The following is a 19,282-nucleotide window of genomic DNA, read 5'->3' as shown; positions in this document are numbered from 1 at the left end:
TATTGTCCAGTATCATCCATTTTACTTCATGATCACTGTTACACTAACGTAAATCCACGGATTACAAGGTCCGGTGTTCTGCCAAAAACTGAAAACTGGCCAGTGTGATTAACGTTACAGCTACAGCTGAACAGTGATCACCATGAAGCGATTGTCTCCCAAAAAGTGATTCTTTCTCCACATTTCTTGTGACTAACGTTATGGGAAACGACAGTGTAGTCAGTAAACTAGTGCAAAGTTTTGAATGAGTTTTATCGGGCGTGCGCTATGAAGAAGCGTGCGTCTCATGCGGGAGAATATCTCCAGCCACCATTTTCGGGATGAGCTGGAAAACTTCCGGTTAAAACTTTCAAAATAATGTTACTTAAACAAAAGTAAATAGCTTATTGATGCACGTTGGAGGAGAAAAAGTATTTCAACGAATGAAGCGGAAAACCTTGTATCAAAATACTCGTTGTGATGTTATATGGCGTGAAACTGTGGCTGTAACGCATTAATCAAAATAAATAAGGTTACGTTACAAAAAACGCCCGTGCAGTTCATGCTGCCAGATCCACATGACGATGCGTGCATAGATCTTCTAGACTAGACCATTTTAAAGGGGTGGGGAGTGGGGCGAGTACCCGAACAGCAGAAACGTTACTCGAGTACTGACGTTATGAACGAGTGCTCGAGTACCCAAGTACTTGTGCCCATCCCTACAAAATACCTAACCAAAACTTACAAAAATAAATGAATGTCTTCCTTTAATGTCGATACAAAGGATCACTGGGTCGGAATGTTGAAACTAGGGATGGGCATCGAATTTCGAATTTTCGAATAATCGTTGTTATTATCAAGGTCGACTTTTATTATTATAAAAAAAAAAAAAAAAATTGAGTGAAATGTTGCATTGTCTCCCCTGATTCTAAGTATAGTCAAATCGCTTGGTTTGAGCAAGTAAAACAATTTTTATAAGCATTTTAAGCAAGGTTTATGGAAAAATGAATGGCGGATGAAATCCCATGAAGAGGGAGAGGGGGTGACTTTGGCACCCCTTTGGCACTCAGACCTGAGCCTACTAAATATTTAATGAACCACTCATGATTGTCAAAACTGTTTTTTATTTTCGAAAATGGCAATGTCATGTAACATGTTCTTTACTTCAGTGGTGCAATGCTTGTTTGAGCTAAAAATCCACAGCAGAAGCTTTTTATATTAATTAATAAAGCCGTAGACTTAGAATCAGGGGAGACAATGCAACATTTCACTCACAAAAAAAAAAAAAATCATTTTTTTTTTTTTTACATTTTTTTTTTTTTTTTCGAATTTCGAATTAAATTCGAATTTGGCCAGCGAATTTCGAATAGTGTTTTTGCTAGAAATGCCCATCCCTAGTTGAAACACGCATTTCCAAACTTGATATTTGCAAAGATTGCTGTCCCTCTTCCACAACCAGGAAACCAGTGGCCGCAGCCAAACAAGACCAAACATACCACAGTAATGTCTGCTAATTCATCAAGAAAGGAATCCCACACAGCCAGAGCATCCCGAGTCCTTTGTCTCGACATTAAACTCAGAAGTTGACGTTTGTTTGTAATGTCTGGCTCATTTGTGGCTGATTAATAGTGGTTTTCTTTCAGCCTTTGGTGTTTAGCAGTGGGTGCTGTGCTGCTGCAGTCCGTGTGTGTGTGTGTGTATGTAGGTGCGCTCTAGTGCTGCAACTATCGATTATTTTAGTAATCGAGTATTCTACCGAATAATCCATCGATTAATCGAGTAATCGGATAAGAACCCTTTTTTGTGTTTTCAAAGGCTTATCGTAAATATACACCAAAAAATAAGATAAATCTCTTCAAATAAACAACTACATTACCGTAATTTCCGTACTATAAGCCGCACCGGAGTATAAGCCGCAGCAGCAAAATTGCCTGTTTGTTACATATATAAGCCGCACCGGACTATAAGCCGCAGGTGTTTTAATGTTTTTTTTTTTTTTATTGTGTTTTAATGTTTAATTGCCATATGTAAGGTAGAGATGCTGCGATCCGATCATGTGATCGGATATCGGCGCGATATCAGCCAAAAAACATGGATCGGATCGGATCGGATTCCAGCGAAAATGACCGATCCAAGGCTCCGATATAAGCACTCCATTCCATGACTCCGCTCCAGGATTTCTATCCAGCATGCAGCAGCAGCAGCACACAGAGGCCGCGTTGAGCCTAGGATGGCCAGGGCTTAGATCTGACGACCCGTCGTAATTTGTCCAATTCAAGGTACATTAAAACGTTGTCTTGCTTCAACATACATCGCATCGCATAAACCATTTCCACCCGCAGGTTTGAGGAGTAGCTAACACAAACGTCAGATAAATACTCTCTATAGGCTAACGTTACCCACTGAGGCAGCTAACATGGCTAATTAGCTAGCTAACACCAGCTATCTTTCTCCTCTATCTAACGTTAACGACACGTTAGTTGACTGAGTGAACTAGGGATGTCAACGGTTAACCGTTAATCGATTAACCGTCGCTAACGTCGTTGTTCGGTTATTGCTGTCGGTCTATCAGTTAATATTAAAAAAAAAAAAAAAAAAAAAAAGTTTTTTTTTTTTTTTTTTTTTTGGTCTATTTACTCAATGAGCTCATGCCCAAACAAGGCGTGTCTATTTAGATGCTGAAATGTTAATGCTTTTTGTGTTAGAAATTCTAACACAAAAATAATTTGTGTTGAAATGTTGATGCTTTTTGTTAATGCTTGTTAATGCTTTTTGTGTTAGAAATTCTAACACAAAAAGCATTAACATTTCAGCATCTAAATAGACACGCCTTGTTTGGGCATGAGCTCATTGAGTAAATAGACAAAAAAAAAAAAAAAAAAATTTTTTTTTTTTTTTTTTTTAAATATTAAAAAATTATGAATTAACCGATAGGTTAATCGATTATTAGCGTCGGTTAATCGAAAGTGAAATTAACCGAAAATTGACATCCCTAGAGTGAACGTCGCTGTACAGCAGCCAGCAGGTCGTTATCAAAACGTATTGCACTGAAGAGAATTAACATTAGATAATGACGAAAGACTCCTCCAATCTGGCAATGGAAATGTATGCACAAACTTTGTGTGTAACTTTGCGAGACTCATCCGAATGACTGATGAGTCTCGCGTTGAGCCTAGGATGGCCAGGGCTTAGATCTGCGTGAGCACGACCCGTCGTAATTTGTCCAATTCAAGGTACATTAAAACGTTGTCTTGCTTCAACATACATCGCATTGCATAAACCATTTCCACCCGCAGGTTTGAGGAGTAGCTAACATAAACGTCAGATAAATACTCTCTATAGGCTAACGTTACCCACTGAGGCAGCTAACATGGCTAATTAGCTAGCTAACAGCAGCTATCTTTCTCCTCTAACTAACGTTAACGACACTTAGTTGACTGAGCGAACGGCGCTGTACAGCAGGTCGTTATCAAAACGTATTGCACTGACGAGAAGTAACATTACCGTAAATTCCGGACTATAAGACGCACCGGTCTATAAGCCGCAGCACCAAAATTGACTATTTTTTTCTTCTATAAGCCGCACCGGACTATAAGCCGCGGGTGTTTTGATGTTTAATTACCATATGAAAGGGTTCGTGCACAGAGAGGAATGTCGGGAAAGAGATCGCTGTTTGGGGAAGCTCCCATTTATTAACATTTCAACAAAACAAAACAAAAGTCAGGTCACTAATCCCCAGACAAAATCACACAACAATAGGCTACCGTATTTGTGCAGCAAACCTGTAACCAGAGAAGTCAAGTCACTAATCCTCGTCTTCCTCTTCTTCCTGCGTACTGAAACCACCAAAGTCCTCATCTTCAGTGTCGGAAACGAACAGGTTCAGGGTGGCTTCGTCAACCACTCTCCTCTCTCCTTCATTGTCACTCAAAACCAACGAACTCCTCTTCATCACTGTCGGCATCGAACAGCCTCTGAAGCCTCTGACGGCCCTCAGCGCCAGCTGTGGCGGCGTCATCCTTTTCATCCCGCAGCAGTCCAGCGTTTTGGAACCCGTTGGTGATTGTGGATGTTTTCACACTCCTATAATATTCCGTGATCTTCCTTTGTGTGAATTCGCCGAAGTTTGTGATTTTCTCCTGGTAGTCGGGAGGGAGTTGTTCAGTAGTTCTCCCCCGGACGGACAGTCCCTTTCGTCTCATGAATCGGTAGCACCAAGATGGCCCACCTCTGAAATGTTCAATTTTCATCTCGGTGGCGATTGTTTTGGCCTTCAGTCGGATCTGCACCGTGGAAACGCCTCGGCCGTCTCCTCTCTGGGTCAACACCCAGTCCTCAAGGGAATCTTCAAGTTCCGGCCATCTGCTTTTGTGGCCTCTGAAGGACTTTTTTGTCTTATTACACTGAGACAGTTCCTCCTGCTGCTGCTTCCAACGTCTCACCATTGACTCATCGATGCCCAGGGTACGCGCTGCTGCTCTGTTTGTTTCTTTTAGTGCGAGTTCGACTGCTTTCAGCTTGAAAGCTGCGTCGTGTGACTTTCTGCGTACCTTCCCCATGGTAAGTGAGAGAGAGACTGCTCGTCTTGTTGTGATTCCGGGCTGATGAACTTTGCTTACCGTAATTACCATATGTAAGGGTTCACGCACAGAGGGGATTGTTGGCTGTTTGAGGAAGCTCCCATTTACCGTATTACCGTAACATTTCAACAAAACAACATAACACAACACCTTTGTTTATTTCGACAGTGCACACAGTGTCCGCGGTGTGGTGAAAAGAGGGCAACAGAGGAAATTAAAACAGAAGTGGATTTATAGGTAGAAAGAGTGCTAAAAAAGAGAGATTTTATTTGTATTTGAAATTTTTTTTCTGAAAAAATCCATAGATAAGACGCACCGTTATATAAGCCGCAGGGGCCAAAAAACGGAAAAAAGGCGCGGCTTATAGTCCGGAATTTACGGTAGATAATGACAAAAGACTCCTCCAATCTGGCAGTGGAAATGTATGCACAAACTTTGTGTGTGTGTGTGAGAGACAGAAACAGAAACAGGGACAGGGCTGTGTGTGTGTGTGTGTGTGTGTGTGTGTGTGTGTGTGTGTGTGTGAGTGAGAGAGAGAGAGAGAGAGAGAGAGAGAGAGACAGGGACAGGGCTGTGTGTGTATGTGTCCTGTGTGAGACAGAGTGGGGGTGTATGTGTGAGGAAACAATAATTATTTGTGTCCAGTGTTCACCCATTACAAAAGAAGTGTGTATTTGATTGTTATGTTTTAGTTTTACATCAAATTAATTAGATGAACTAAATCGTTTACATACTATATTACCAAAGCACACACATACATACCTAACCCTAAAAATGTTTGTTGCCTGCTAGCTATCAGACAGCAGAGAGAGGCTTAAATATGTGCTGTATCGGTATCGGATCGAAATCGGTATCGAATCGGGTATCGAAATTTGATCGGAATCGGATCGGTTTTGAGGCTAAAATATCGGAATCGGATCGGAATTGAAAAATCTTGATCGCAGCATCTCTAATGTAAGGGTTCGTGCACAGAGGGGATTGTCGGGAAAGAGATGGCTGTTTGAGGAAGCTCCCATTTATTAACATTTCAACAAAACAACATAACACAACACCACCTGTGTTTTTTTTTACAGTGCACACAGTGTCCGCGGTGTGGTGAAAAGAGGGCAAGAGAGGAAATTAAAACAGAAGTGGATTTATAGTTAGAAAGAGTGCTAAAGAAGAGAGAATTCCGTTTTTTATTTTTATTTTTTCTGAAAAAATCCATAGATAAGCCGCACCGTTATATAAGCCGCAGGGGCCAAAAAACGGGGAAAAAGCCGCGGCTTATAGTCCGAAATTTACGGTAGTTTCTTTCTTAGAAAAAACAACATTTTTATTTTTAAATTGCATAGAACTGGCAGTGGCACCATTCATCTTTTTCACCCGTCCTTACAAAGCTGTCCATAGTACGCTGTGATCCGCTGAAAAAGAGGTGAAATAATAATTAATATTGATATTTATTAGGTAAGCTCATAACAAAACTGGAGAATGCGCATTAACACACCCTAGACCTGTTGCCTATTATTGACACAATTATCAGAATAGCAAGATAACAGGTCAGGTGGTGTAATAATTGGAGCCTAAAATGCACCAATTAAATAGTTGTTTGCAATCATCATGAGAAGAGTCGACCGGTCTAGGGTGTGTAAATGTACATTCTCCACACACACACTCTTTCTCTCTCACACACACTCACTCTCTCTTTCTCTCACACACCAACAGGCTAGTGTGATCACACACACACACACACACACACACACACACACACACACACAACGCTGTTAAATTAGCCGCTAACGTTAACTTTAGGTTGAGCTTTGTATTTCTCACAGAAAACGGCAAGCCACATCAAAAAAATGCAGCGTGAATGCAGTAATAGTTATATTGGCAATGTGGCAAGCCAGCAGCACAACTACTACTAGTCTTAATATCAAGTAGCAATCATTAGCATACATTTACATTAGCGTTGTGTATAGTTAACGTTACGTTAGTAACGTTACCTTGCTCCACTCGACGTAGATGCGCTGGTGGATGCGTAGACTGGATGTTTACGGTTCAGGTGCTGAAGCATTGACGAGGTACTGTTGTGATATGCAAGTATCGTCTTGCACACCACTGAGTTTGTGTCCTTTTTCAGCGTGAAATGGTCCCACACTTAGACAGTTTTGGTCGCTTTGTCGGCCCTGGTTCTTCCCTTCCCGGCTCCTCCTGTCTGCTTTCTCCGCCGCCTCGTTCCATTTTGCGGGGTCCGTCTCTGGTCTGTCTGCGATCATGTGTCCTCGCGTGTTTACACCGGAAGAGCGCTGTGCCACACCAGTAAGCGTCCGTGAGAAACAGTCTCTACTCTCTAAATGCCGTGTCGAGGCGAATCATTTTGGCCTCGATCATTTTAATTATTCGAGTTATTCGAGGTACTCGAGGAATCGTGACAGCCCTAGTGCGCTCGTTGTAATTGACGCTGCGAACCAAGTGGGCGGGGTCAGACTCAGGCGTATTGAAACGGGAGACAAGAGTGAAACTCATCCAGCGTCCCCGAGAGTGAAAAGGGTCCTTTCCGTTCCTATGACTGACTGATGGTGGTTGAATAAACGATGACAAGACCCGTGCTCCGCACGTGGTAAAAATCTGTCAGCGAAACCTTTTGCCAATATGTTTTAATCATTCACTATAGCCTTTTCCTTAGCAGAGTCCTGAAAATGACCTTAATGCTGCTGAAAAAGCTGTTAGCTAAACCCAATCCGGGCACTTCTCTCTGAACGCTTAATGCTGCTAGTTTTGTGGGGTCCACCCGATATGCCGACCACCCACAGTGCTGACAGCCAGCAATGCCGACGTTAGGGTTAGGGGTGGGGGGTGGGAGAGGTTAGGTTTAGTACAGGGGTTAGGTGTGGGGGGTGGGAGAGGTTAGGTTTAGTGCAGGTGTGGGGGGTGGGAGAGGTTAGGTTTAGTGCAGGGGTTAGGTGTGGGGGGTGGGAGAGGTTAGGTTTAGTACAGGGGTTAGGTGTGGGGGGTGGGAGAGGTTAGGTTTAGTACAGGGGTTAGGTGTGGGGGGTGGGATGGGTTAGGTTTAGTACAGGGGTTAGGTGTGGGGGGTGGGAGAGGTTAGGTTTAGTACAGGGGTTAGGTGTGGGGGGTGGGAGAGGTTAGGTTTAGTGCAGGGGTTAGGTGTGGGGGGTGGGAGAGGTTAGGTTTAGTGCAGGTGTGGGGGGTGGGAGAGGTTAGGTTTAGTGCAGGGGTTAGGTGTGGGGGGTGGGAGAGGTTAGGTTTAGTACAGGGGTTAGGTGTGGGGGGTGGGAGAGGTTAGGTTTAGTACAGGGGTTAGGTGTGGGGGATGGGATGGGTTAGGTTTAGTACAGGGGTTAGGTGTGGGGGGTGGGAGAGGTTAAGTTTAGTACAGGGGTTAGGTGTGGGGGGTGGGAGAGGTTAGGTTTAGTGTAGGGGTTAGGTGTGGGGGGTGGCAGAGGTTAGCTTTAGAGCAAGGGTTAGGTGTGGGGGGTGGGAGAGGTTAGGTTTAGTGCAGGGGTTAGGTGTGGGGGGTGGGAGAGGTTAGCTTTAGAGCAGGGGTTAGGTGTGGGGGTGGGAGAGGTTAGGTTTAGTGCAGGGGTTAGGTGTGGGGGGTGGGAGAGGTTAGGTTTAGTGCAGGCGTTAGGGGTGGGGGTGGGAGAGGTTAGCTTTAGAGCAGGGGTTAGGTGTGGGTAAGGTAAAGGTAAAGTCCCACTGATTGACACACAATGTGTGAAATTTGTTCTCCGCATTTGACCCATCCCCTGGGGCAGCGGTGAGCAGCATCGTGCGCCGCGCTCGGGAATCACATGGTGATTTAACCCCCCAATTCCAACCCTTTGATGCTGAGTGCCAAGCAGGGAGGCAAATGGGTCCCATTTTTATAGTCTTTGGTATGACTCGGCCGGGGATCGAACTCACAACCTCCCAGTCTCAGGGCAGACACTCAGACCACAAGGCCACTGAGCTGGTGGGAGAGGTTAGGTTTAGTGCAGGGGTTAGGTGTGGGGGGTGGGAGAGGTTAGGTTTAGAGCAGGGGTTAGGTGTGGGGGGTGGGAGAGGTTAGGTTTAGTGCAGGCGTTAGGGGTGGGGGTGGGAGAGGTTAGCTTTAGAGCAGGGGTTAGGTGTGGGGGGTGGGAGAGGTTAGGTTTAGTGCAGGCATTAGGGGTGGGGGTGGGAGAGGTTAGGTTTAGAGCAGGGGTTAGGTGTGGGGGGTGGGAGAGGTTAGGTTTAGAGCAGGGGTTAGGTGTGGGGGGTGGGAGATGTTAGGTTTAGTGCAGGGGTTAGGTGTGGGGGTGGGAGAGGTTAGGTTTAGTGCAGGGGTTAGGTGTGGGGGGTGGGAGAGGTTAGGTTTAGTGCAGGGGTTAGGTGTGGGGGGTGGTAGAGGTTAGGTTTAGTGCAGGGTTAGGGTTAGGTGGGGGGTGGGAGAGGTTATGTTTAGTGCAGGGTTAAGGTTAGGTGGGGGGTGGGAGAGGTTAGGTTTAGTGCAGGGGTTAGGGTTAGGTGTAGGGATGGACGCGGGTACTCGGGTACTCGGGTACTCGTTCATAACGTCAGTATTCGAGTAACGTTTCTGCTGTTCGGGTACTCGCCACACTCCCCACTAGTGTTGTCACGGTACCAATAATTCAGTAGTCGGTACCGGTACTAGTGAATTTCCACGGTACTCGGTACCAATTTCGGTACCACGGTAAAAAAACAGACTGATATTTCTTGAACATATTCTCCTTTATTAAAGTATGCAACCATTTCCAATTAACAAATGGCATGTAGTCTTCAACTTTAAAACAAAACAATGTGCTTCTGCTTACTTCTTCTTACATTCAACTCTGTATGGCTTACAGACAGTGGCATGTAGCCCTCAAGTATTTTATTTTATTATTATATTAACACATTCACTGCCAGCCATTTTTTTTTACTGTAGGTAGCTTCTGCCAGAGGGTTTTTTTGAGGATTCTGGCTCATCTTTCAAGACCCGAGGATTCTTTTCTGCTAAGATTTTGTGAACACAAAATATCTCAAAAGAACTAATAGAATGTGTGCTTTCTCTGTCTAAAAGAGTTAGTTTGTAGAGTTAGTAGTTATGTAGGCATTAGCACTTGAATACAGCATGGTTTCAGCGTCTGAAAATTTAAGCTGAGATAAATAGCTTTTTGTGAAATTCGATAGAACAGTCACTTTAACCATTCATTTTTGGCAGCAGTAAGACGTCAGACATCTAAACAATAGTTTTGAACAGTAATTTCCTCCATAACAGCAGGAAACACCCCTCTACTTCAAACTCCTCCCTCCGTGTGTGTTCTTCTTGGCTGCAGCGGGCGTGTCACAAGCAAGTTGCTGCTGCTGCTGCTCCTGTCTGCTGGCGGCCGCTGGGCAAGTCTGGATGGGCTCGCTCGTTTCTTTTGCGATTCTGGTCTTATTTATGCTGCGTGTTTCAAAGTGTGTTGCACCCATAATCTATTATGCAAATTTGCAATCCCCCACCGTCAGCAATCAGCGCGAAAGCGAAAGCGTTTTCGCCAATCCATTTTACTGTATGAGAATGGTTTCATCGCGCGTTCCCCTGCAGTTTTGGCTCGGCTTTTTCTAGAATGGAGAGCACTGTCGCCACTTAGTGGGTCGGTGGAATGGGTTGTACACGTTCGGTGGCTCCAATATTTTTATAGGAGACGTGGGGGGCGTTGATCCACGTCCCACCGTCATTTTTTTTTTTTTTTTTGTAAGCCGAGATATCTCGTCATTGGCAGTCAACCGTTGGATTTTGTAAGCCGAGATATCTCGTCAATGGCAGTGAACGTGTTAAATATTATAATTTAATTTATTTCACAGAATTGCTGGAATCCTTTTTTTTTCAACGGTGTATATTGGTATTTGATCGATGCATAGGAATTCTGCCAATGCCCTATCACACTTTCTTGCTTCATGTGAGTTCTTGTCATATTTCCTCTGCTTTTCAAAAACATCAGGAATTGTCTGCTGGGTGGTCTTTTGGGCTCCGCGACTTGTGCCTTCCTCTTCATCTTCATCTCTCGCATACTGTTAAATGGAAAGTAACGTCAGTGAGATTTACTAAAATAAAGAGATGATAAAGACAACTGCACATACACACATGTAGAGTGCAAGCAATTTTATGTAGCTAGTTTTAATTCTCGGACATGTTTCACCCGAAAGAAGCTTGTATTTATTTTGATGCCATGATGAACTATGGCTAAGTTCGGCTATTAGCCGTGTCCCATAATGATTCCATTACAAACATTGCATTGCACACACGCTACACTATGCTAGCTAACGCTGTACCAGGTATTAGCCGGGTCCCATAATGATTCCATTACGAAACACGTTAACGTTATTACGTTAACGTTAGCCAAACGTTTTTTTGGTTACACAATGCATTGCCAGCTATCTCAAAAACTAATGTGACAGGATAAGGTCCGTTTGATATGTTGTTAAACGTGTTATTTTACACCATTTGAAAGAATTAACCCACCTTGGATTCTTTGAACAGGTCTGGGTGCCGGTCTTTCTGGTGCTTGGTGAGATTGGATGTGTTACCCTGTTTGGTTTGGAACTCCCTTTCACACTTTTAGCAGATGGGGCTTTGGGGACTGATATTTCCAAATGCGACTCTTTGCATTCTTCTTCTCAACAAGTTGAGTTGTTGGAATAGGAGCAGCCGCTCCTGCTGCAGCCGTAGCCATTCTCTTCGCCGCCTGTGCGCACTGCTCGTGTCAACAAGCTGTGAATGACTGTTCGCGATTAGTGTGGACGTTCGGGGACACCGTAGTCCCGGAAGTGCGCGGGGCTGTATGCGCAGTATGTATGTGTGTTGCTCAGGCAGACAGGCTAACGTTAGCTGGCGGCTGGGTCCATGAAGCCAAGCCATGGTGGCAAACTAAATACTAAATTCGGTACCCTCTGTACCATGAAAAACAGGTACCGTTCAGTACCGTAGCAGCAATGTAGTACCGTCCAAGTACCGAAGTACCGAGTACCGTGACAACACTACTCCCCCCCCATTTAAAAATGGTATAGAAGATCTACGCACGCATCGTCATGTGGATCTGGCAGCAACCAGCAGCAACTGCACGGCCAGGCATCAAGTCAGCCAGAATTAGGGATGGGTATCGTTAAGGAATTAACGATACTAGTACTCTTATCGATACTCCTTATCGATCCGGTACTTTAACGGTACTCTTATCGGTACTTTTTGTTATTTTTAAGAGAAAAAACCCAGAAACAAATGGGACTGGTTGTTGTCGGTTCTTTTTGTTATTTTTAAGAGGAGAAAGGGGGGAAAAAGAGACAAATTAGGAATAGAAATTGCTTTATTTCCTCACATGAGTAGCAAACTGCAGCAACAGCATACAGTGGGACTGGGCTGGTTCATTGTAGCTGCAGGCTCAGCTTTAACAAAAAAAGTTGCAAAATCTTAATGGGTGCGTTTTTATTATTAATGTAAATATCCTAAAATATCCTTCTACCACACTGTGCCAATACAGTACCAACATTCAGCTAGGGAAACTGAAAGCATAATAAAAATAAAGCAAGACAGTATCTGTCTGCTGTACTTCCCCCCAAATCACTAAATATCCCCCCCTGCTCTGAAAGTAAAATGTCTGAACGACAACTGAGATGATGAGTTGATGACCGTCACCTGACGATTTATATCAGACTGGATTTATGATGATTAACACACCCAAACCGTTGGGAAATGTTTTACACTCTTGTCTTAATCATTACCACGTTCACATTATGTATTATGTTACCTGATGAGGTAGACTGGGTAACAGCAGCCGTGGCATCATTGACAGGAGATGATGGAGGGCGAGCTAGCTTGTCAAAAACGGTGCATTTCTCCGTTTGAATGTGATGCACTTTGGCTAAGTGTTTAGACAAATTGCTCGTGTTTCCACCTTTACTAGGTTTTATTGCACTTGTGACAACGTGAATTGTCACCATCGACTCGAGTGAAGTACAACCACACTTTAGACCGCTTCGCTCTTTCAGCCATTCTTTAACGTGTGCTGTGCTGCTCAGTTGCGTGTCCATCTGCCTGCCTGCCCCCTGTTCCCTGCATGTGTGGTGTGTGCTGTAAGGCACGCCCCCAGCCCCTCCCCTCCCCTCTCTCAGTCCTACTCCTCTCATCTTGGCTGCAGGCAGCAGCTGTGTCTCTCTCTGACGGAGAGAGCAACGCGGAAAAGATGATCCCTTTTCTCGTTCGGAAATCGCAAAAAACACATCATAAGCCTGTCTTACGGAGTTGGTGAGATAAAATGTGCAAGATAACGTAACGTTTATTTAGCAATTATATAGCCTATAGAGGAAATCTATTTTCTTAATTTCTCCACTCCAGACAGTACCGATAAGAGAACCGTTAACGTGAAAGCTTATTGATCCTCCGGTATCCCGAAATCCGGCCCCGGGGCCAGTTTGATACCGGGTCTCGGTACCCATCCCTAGCCAGAATGTACAAGTACGTCATCCGCTTTGTTGCTTTCAATATAAAACGCTTATTGTAACCTTATTTATTTTGAGTAATGCGTTACAGCCACAGTTTCACGCCATATAACATCACGACGAGTATTTTGATACAAGGATGCTGCTTCATTCATTGAAATACCTTTTCTCCTCCAACGTGCATCAATAAGCTATTTACTTTTGTTTAAGTAACATTATTTTGAAAGTTTTAACCGGAAGTTTTCCAGCTCTTCCGAAAATGGTGGCTGGAGATATTCTCCCGAATGAGAAGCACGCTTCTTCATAGCGCACGCCCGATAAAACTCATTCAAAACGTTGCACTAGTTTACTGACTACACTGTCGTTTCCCATAACGTTAGTCACAAGAAATGTGGAGAAAGAATCACTTTTTGGGAGACAATCGCATCATGGTGATCACTATTCAGCAACAATGGACATGTATTGGAAATCAAATGCCTTTGCTTGTTTCACAACTTGTCTGCTCCAAAGCGCTAATCCAACCATCGGAGATACTGTCTAAAGGTAGGCTTTAGATGTTAGCTTAGCGTCACCTAATATCACAGTCAGTCCCTCTCCTGACAAAAATGCTCCAGGTAGCGCTTTTTCCATGCAAAAATGCAAACGTTATGTGTGAAGAGCCCCACAGCAGATTACCCCTGCTCAGTCATTACCATAGTAATCACACAGCCCGCGCCCCCAGCGCGAGTACTCGAGCACTCGTTCATAATAGAAGGAGAGTACTCGACTATTTAAATTGCTTAAAATGCCCATCCCTAGTTAGGTGGGGGGTGGGAGAGGTTAGGTTTAGTGCAGGGGTTAGGGTTAGGTGGGGGGTGAGAGAGGTTAGGTTTAGTGCAGGGGTTAGGGTTAGGTGGGGGTGGGAGAGGTTAGGTTTAGTGCAGGGGTTAGGGTTAGGTGGGGGGTGGGAGAGGTTAGGTTTAGTGCAGGGTTAGGTGTGGGGGGTGGGAGAGGTTAGGTTTAGTGCAGGGTTAGGGTTAGGTGGGGGGTGGGAGAGGTTAGGTTTAGTGCAGGGTTAGGGTTAGGTGTCGGGGGTGGGATAGGTTAGGTTTAGTGCAGGGTTAGGTGGAGGGGGTGGGAGAGGTTAGGTTTAGAGCAGGGGTTAGGTGTGGGGGTGGGAGAGGTTAGGTTTAGTGCAGGGGTTAGGGTTAGGTGTGGGGGGTGGGAGAGGTTAGGTTTAGTGCAGGGTTAGGGTTAGGTGGGGGGTGGGAGAGGTTAGGTTTAGTGCAGGGTTAGGGTTAGGTGGGGGGGGTGGGAGAGGTTAGGTTGTAGAGCAGGGGTTAGGTGTGGGGGTGGGAGAGGTTAGGTTTAGTGCAGGGGTTAGGGTTAGGTGGGGGGTGGGAGAGGTTAGGTTTAGTGCAGGGTTAGGTGTCGGGGGTGGGATAGGTTAGGTTTAGTGCAGGGTTAGGTGGAGGGGGTGGGAGAGGTTAGGTTTAGAGCAGGGGTTAGGTGTGGGGGTGGGAGAGGTTAGGTTTAGTGCAGGGGTTAGGGTTAGGTGTGGGGGGTGGGAGAGGTTAGGTTTAGTGCAGGGTTAGGGTTAGGTGTCGGGGGTGGGATAGGTTAGGTTTAGTGCAGGGTTAGGTGGAGGGGGTGGGAGAGGTTAGGTTTAGAGCAGGGGTTAGGTGTGGGGGTGGGAGAGGTTAGGTTTAGTGCAGGGTTAGGGTTAGGTGTGGGGGGTGGGAGAGGTTAGGTTTTGTGCAGGGTTAGGGTTAGGTGGGGGGTGGGAGAGGTTAGGTTTAGTGCAGGGTTAGGGTTAGGTGGGGGGTGGGAGAGGTTAGGTTTAGTGCATGGGTGGGCAACACTTTTTTTCCTGAGGCCCATACTGACTTACATCAAGTAAATGAAGGGCCACCCATTGGAGGTTATACCTGCCAACACTCCAGATTTTTGCGGGAGTCTCCCTATTTTTAACCCTCTCTCCCGCTGTGATTGGTAATTTCTTGTTAATCTCCTGATATAATAATGATACAAATCCAATGGCTGTAGCAGATGAGATTTATTAACATAATTCTGCCTTTTATTGAGTTTTTGGGGGTTGTTTTGTTTTTCTTTGAGTCACATTTTGCCCTTTCATACGGCACTTTCATAAGGTATTTGGATCTTTTCTCATGCACATTTTAATATGAAACTTGACACATAGACTGTCAGATATCTGCAAATAAAAGCGACTTGCGGCAGCTGACAATGAACCTCTTGAATAGCCCACAAAGAAGGAGGAAGTACGTCACTCTGTCCCCAAACTAAGCAGGTCTCATTATAGTCGAGCGAGGCTGCGCAAGGCAGACGTCCGCAGATCACGTGCACACTCCGCGCTGGGGCCGATGCTTTTATAGTCAGAACTAGGGATGTTCATCAATAATCGATAATTGATAATTGATCGTTGAGGAATGAATTCGATCACGTGGAATTTTTATCGATTATTGTTTTGTTTTTTGTTTTTTTGCGGACTAGGTTTGGGTGGAATTCGTTCCTCCTCGCCCCACTCCATTGCACAGCCGACTAACGTGAGGTGGAGCTTCATATAGTCTCTAGTTTTCTGGCTGGGCACGGGCCTTTGTGCCAACAAAACTGTTTTAAACATGGGGAATTCACACCGGCATGCACCGGGGACACAAACAAACAGCGGTCTGCGGACCTCAGTGAGGCCGTTATAACTATGACACTTCGTACACTTCTCTCCTAATTTCCAACAAAGTGTGAGTAATGGTACACGTGTTTAAGTGAATTCAAGTCATTTTATTTGTTTATAACGTCATGAACTATGAAGTAGCAGCAGTCAGCATGGACTCAGCTAGCCTTTAGCTGCTAACGCCCACCTGAATCAATTCACACACATCTCGTGGCAAATAATAATATCCACGCGTCGGACTCTATATTCTATATTGCAATACTGTACATAATTTACTGAACATTTTAAAATAGAGCTCAAATACAACACGCTGTGTACCACCCAGGTAATGTAATAATGTCTTTATCTTTATATATGATATCACTTTATATTGATGACTTAGTGGACAAATTTAGTCAAAACTACTGAGTGTTGAGTTGAGTGTCTTACTGAACGCGCTGAGATAAAAAAGTTCTTATTGTGTCACTGTTCTTTGCACGGATGTGCAAAGAAATCGATATGGCGATATATCACGATATTTTTCTGAAATATCGATACAGTATTGCGGAAAAAAGTATTGCGATATATTGCCGTATGGATTTTATTGCACAGCCCTACATCACATAGTTGTACACTGTATGACTGAGAGGTTGTGACTAGTGCTGCACGATTTGGGGGAAAGGTGCGATTATGGTGGACAATATTGCGATTTGCGATTGTGATTGCGATATAATAAACAAATGGTATCTAGGGATGTGCCGGCATGAGTTTTTGACGGTATGATAACCTTGGACAAAAATACCACGGTTTCACGTATCACAGACTAAAATACATGAAATATATTACAATTTAAAATATATTAAAACTAAATAAATAAAACTATTTGAAATAAAATTATCTTTACAAAAAAATAAAACATTTTGAGACATTTGCCTGTCCCAAACATGTAAAAAAGAAACACCAGAAAAATAGAAACTGCACTGTGTTACAGCACATAGAAGATGGCTCAAGGCTCAGACTGCAAAGGTAGTTGCATGTCTGTAGAGTAATACAATGATACACCCCGTTTATTTATTTTGTAGCGACAGATGGCTTTAAACGCCACACCCAAGTGACACTTCTTGAGAGAGTGGTGAGGTAACATGTATCTGCAGACTTTATCGAGGGACCATGAAGGCGTCATGTGACAGGCTAGTTGAAAGTCTCATGTTCTGCTGCTGGCAGCTGCGACAGTGTTTTGTTGCTATCAACCGATTGTTAATCTCGCTATATTCTTCATCACAGCGGGTCATTACCCACTGTGCACTTAATCGTGCTCTAGTTCTGTATAAGCACCTGCAGCTCTCTCCTTATTTTACTGACGTTCTCACTAATCACACGGCTGTTTACATGCGTTTCTGAACGGCTAGCTAGTTAGCATAGCTTGCTGTTAACGATCATGGATATTCTCTCTCTCCCTCTCGGTAAGATGTTATGTAACCTTGCTGCGCATAACATTACTTATTTGCGGGAGTGCATGGGAGAAGTCTCCCACTAGTGTTGTTGATGCCCAGTGTGATGGCAGAGAAACGTGTGTTTGCTGCGTCGCGTGTAACGTTAGTTTAGAGGCGGCTCTCACACACACACACACACACACACTCAAAAAGACGTGAAAAAAAAAATAATAATCGCACACTTTTGCGGTTATGTAATTGCACGTGCTGACATCGCGATTGCGATTGCGATCAGATTAATCGTGCAGCACTAGTTGTGGCATGGAATGCATGGTATTGTAAAGCACGAGTAGCAGTGGCACACAGTGTCTTCACTTCACTTAATTTTCTGCAATGCCAAAGCAGGTTCTGTGTAGCAGCATAGCGACAAAGAGGACAAACTGGATTGTTTATGTAAGGGACGATCAACTCCTAGGTATGTGTTTAAATGTTTTTAGTGCACAATGTGGAGGCGAAGAACCCCGCGACGCCAAGCAGAGGCCGGCTGGTTGTTTAATTATTATCCCGCTTATTATCCTGCTTATACCATGGTGCCAACAATATCAAATAAAAGCATTTGCACATAGATGGTCCTAATGCACTGACATAGATGGTCCATGATGGACTGACTGAGGCTACTATGTCTGTCTGTCCCTCAGACCATCATGCCCTCGGCCTGTGACTCTCCGATTGAAGACATTGAGGACATGGTGTCTGCTAGTGACCCCACTCCTCAGGAGAGACAGTCTGCCAGGAAGAGCATCATCCCCAGGGCCAGGAAGAGAAAAGAGCAGCTGAGTAATGAGGAGCTCCAAGCCGACAGGTATGTAAAGGCCACAACACATACAGCCCATTAGTCGGCGGCGGCCATGTCTGGGCGTCTGTCACTCAAGTATTTACGCTGTGACCCGCACCGTTTGCTCTAGTCCACTTTTGTCAGCGGCTTTTCCAACCCAATCAACATGTTGAATTGCCGTCGGGTCGTTAGTAAGAGAAATCACTCTGATTGGCTGGTTAGGGGTAGCGAAGCAGTGCAGGAGAAGAAGAGAGGGCACAAACGCTCTGCTCATTTTCCAATTTCATCTCATCTGATAATTCCAATATACGGATATTTTCAGGACGACATACCTTTGTATTAACACTTTGAGTGCCACGGCCCTTGGGCAAAAGGTGCTGTACTGTGCCACATAGGCCGCAATGCATTTTAAAACAGTCATATAATTTCTTTAATAATTACTATGTAAACACTGAACACGCACAAATAACGATGAGACTCTCTTCTATCACCTGCAAAAAAAAGTTTATTGATCCCATTTTCCCTTCTTTAGTTATGAGCCGGAGAAGATAGCTTGATTTGACCAAAAACAGCCATTTTTTTCTAGAAACCTGAGATATTCAGCCTTTTGTGAAAGGAAGCATTTCAAGCACATCATTGACTCATTGCTAATATTTTCTGATGTAATGACACCTCAAAAATAATTTCCTTCAATAAAAGAGTGAAAACAAAGGAATTTTGTTTGGCCAAATAATATTTTTTAGCTGCAACCAGCAGCGCTGGCCCCTGCGTGCGCAGACCCTACACCTTCTTGCTGGTCTTGATTTACTGCTGGTGGGCATCAGATAGCCTATTCTAGCTTGTTTGCTCTCTGTGCATCGAGCCTGCTGCAGCTGCCTGGGTCTGTTGTATGCTGTAGTGCCCTGCGTGCCCCCCCCCCCCCCCCCTCCTCCTCCCCCCCCGTTGTGGGAGGAGTGTCTCTCTGGGCTCTGCTGTGAGTGCGTTTGCTCTGCGTGTGCTCTGCAATGAAAAGTCCGCTACATCCAGCTTTTTTACAGCCGCGTGTATTTGTCACCAGCTCCCATGCTTCCAGTTGAGAATAATAACAACTCCACATGCGGATGGGCTGTAGCAGCGGACACGGAGGTGCTCAATTGTGACAGCAGATTGGCTGCTGCAGGCACAGCTACGTTATGCTTCAATGAAGCAGCTGCATACGGACGGATGCGATGCGATTTCCTTTTCCCCAACGACTTCTTCTGTGTGTTTTACTCCACGTTCTCTCATCTGGAGAGCGCTGTCGCCACCTAAGGGTTCTGTAAAATAGGTTAGACACATTCAATAGCTCTCATATTGTAAGAGGCGATGTAAGAGGCTTAGATCGACA

The 19,282-nt window shown here is 44.6% G+C and overlaps 1 protein-coding gene across 1 annotated transcript in view; it reads left to right on the top strand.

The window, feature by feature from the left end:
* The window catches only part of cdkal1 (CDK5 regulatory subunit associated protein 1-like 1), a 689,646-nt gene that overhangs the window by 5,810 nt on the left and 664,554 nt on the right, over positions 1-19,282 (top strand). Inside the window, exon 2 of the mRNA XM_083636399.1 lies at positions 17,780-17,943. Coding sequence (XP_083492525.1) covers positions 17,786-17,943 — 158 coding nt within the window. The 5' untranslated portion in view covers positions 17,780-17,785. The remainder of the gene's footprint in view (positions 1-17,779; positions 17,944-19,282) is intronic.

The sequence above is a fragment of the Poromitra crassiceps genome (assembly GCF_964638095.1).
Source record: "Poromitra crassiceps genome assembly, chromosome: 1".
NCBI lineage: Eukaryota > Metazoa > Chordata > Actinopteri > Beryciformes > Melamphaidae > Poromitra > Poromitra crassiceps.
This window is presented reverse-complemented; position numbering and strand designations above follow the sequence as displayed.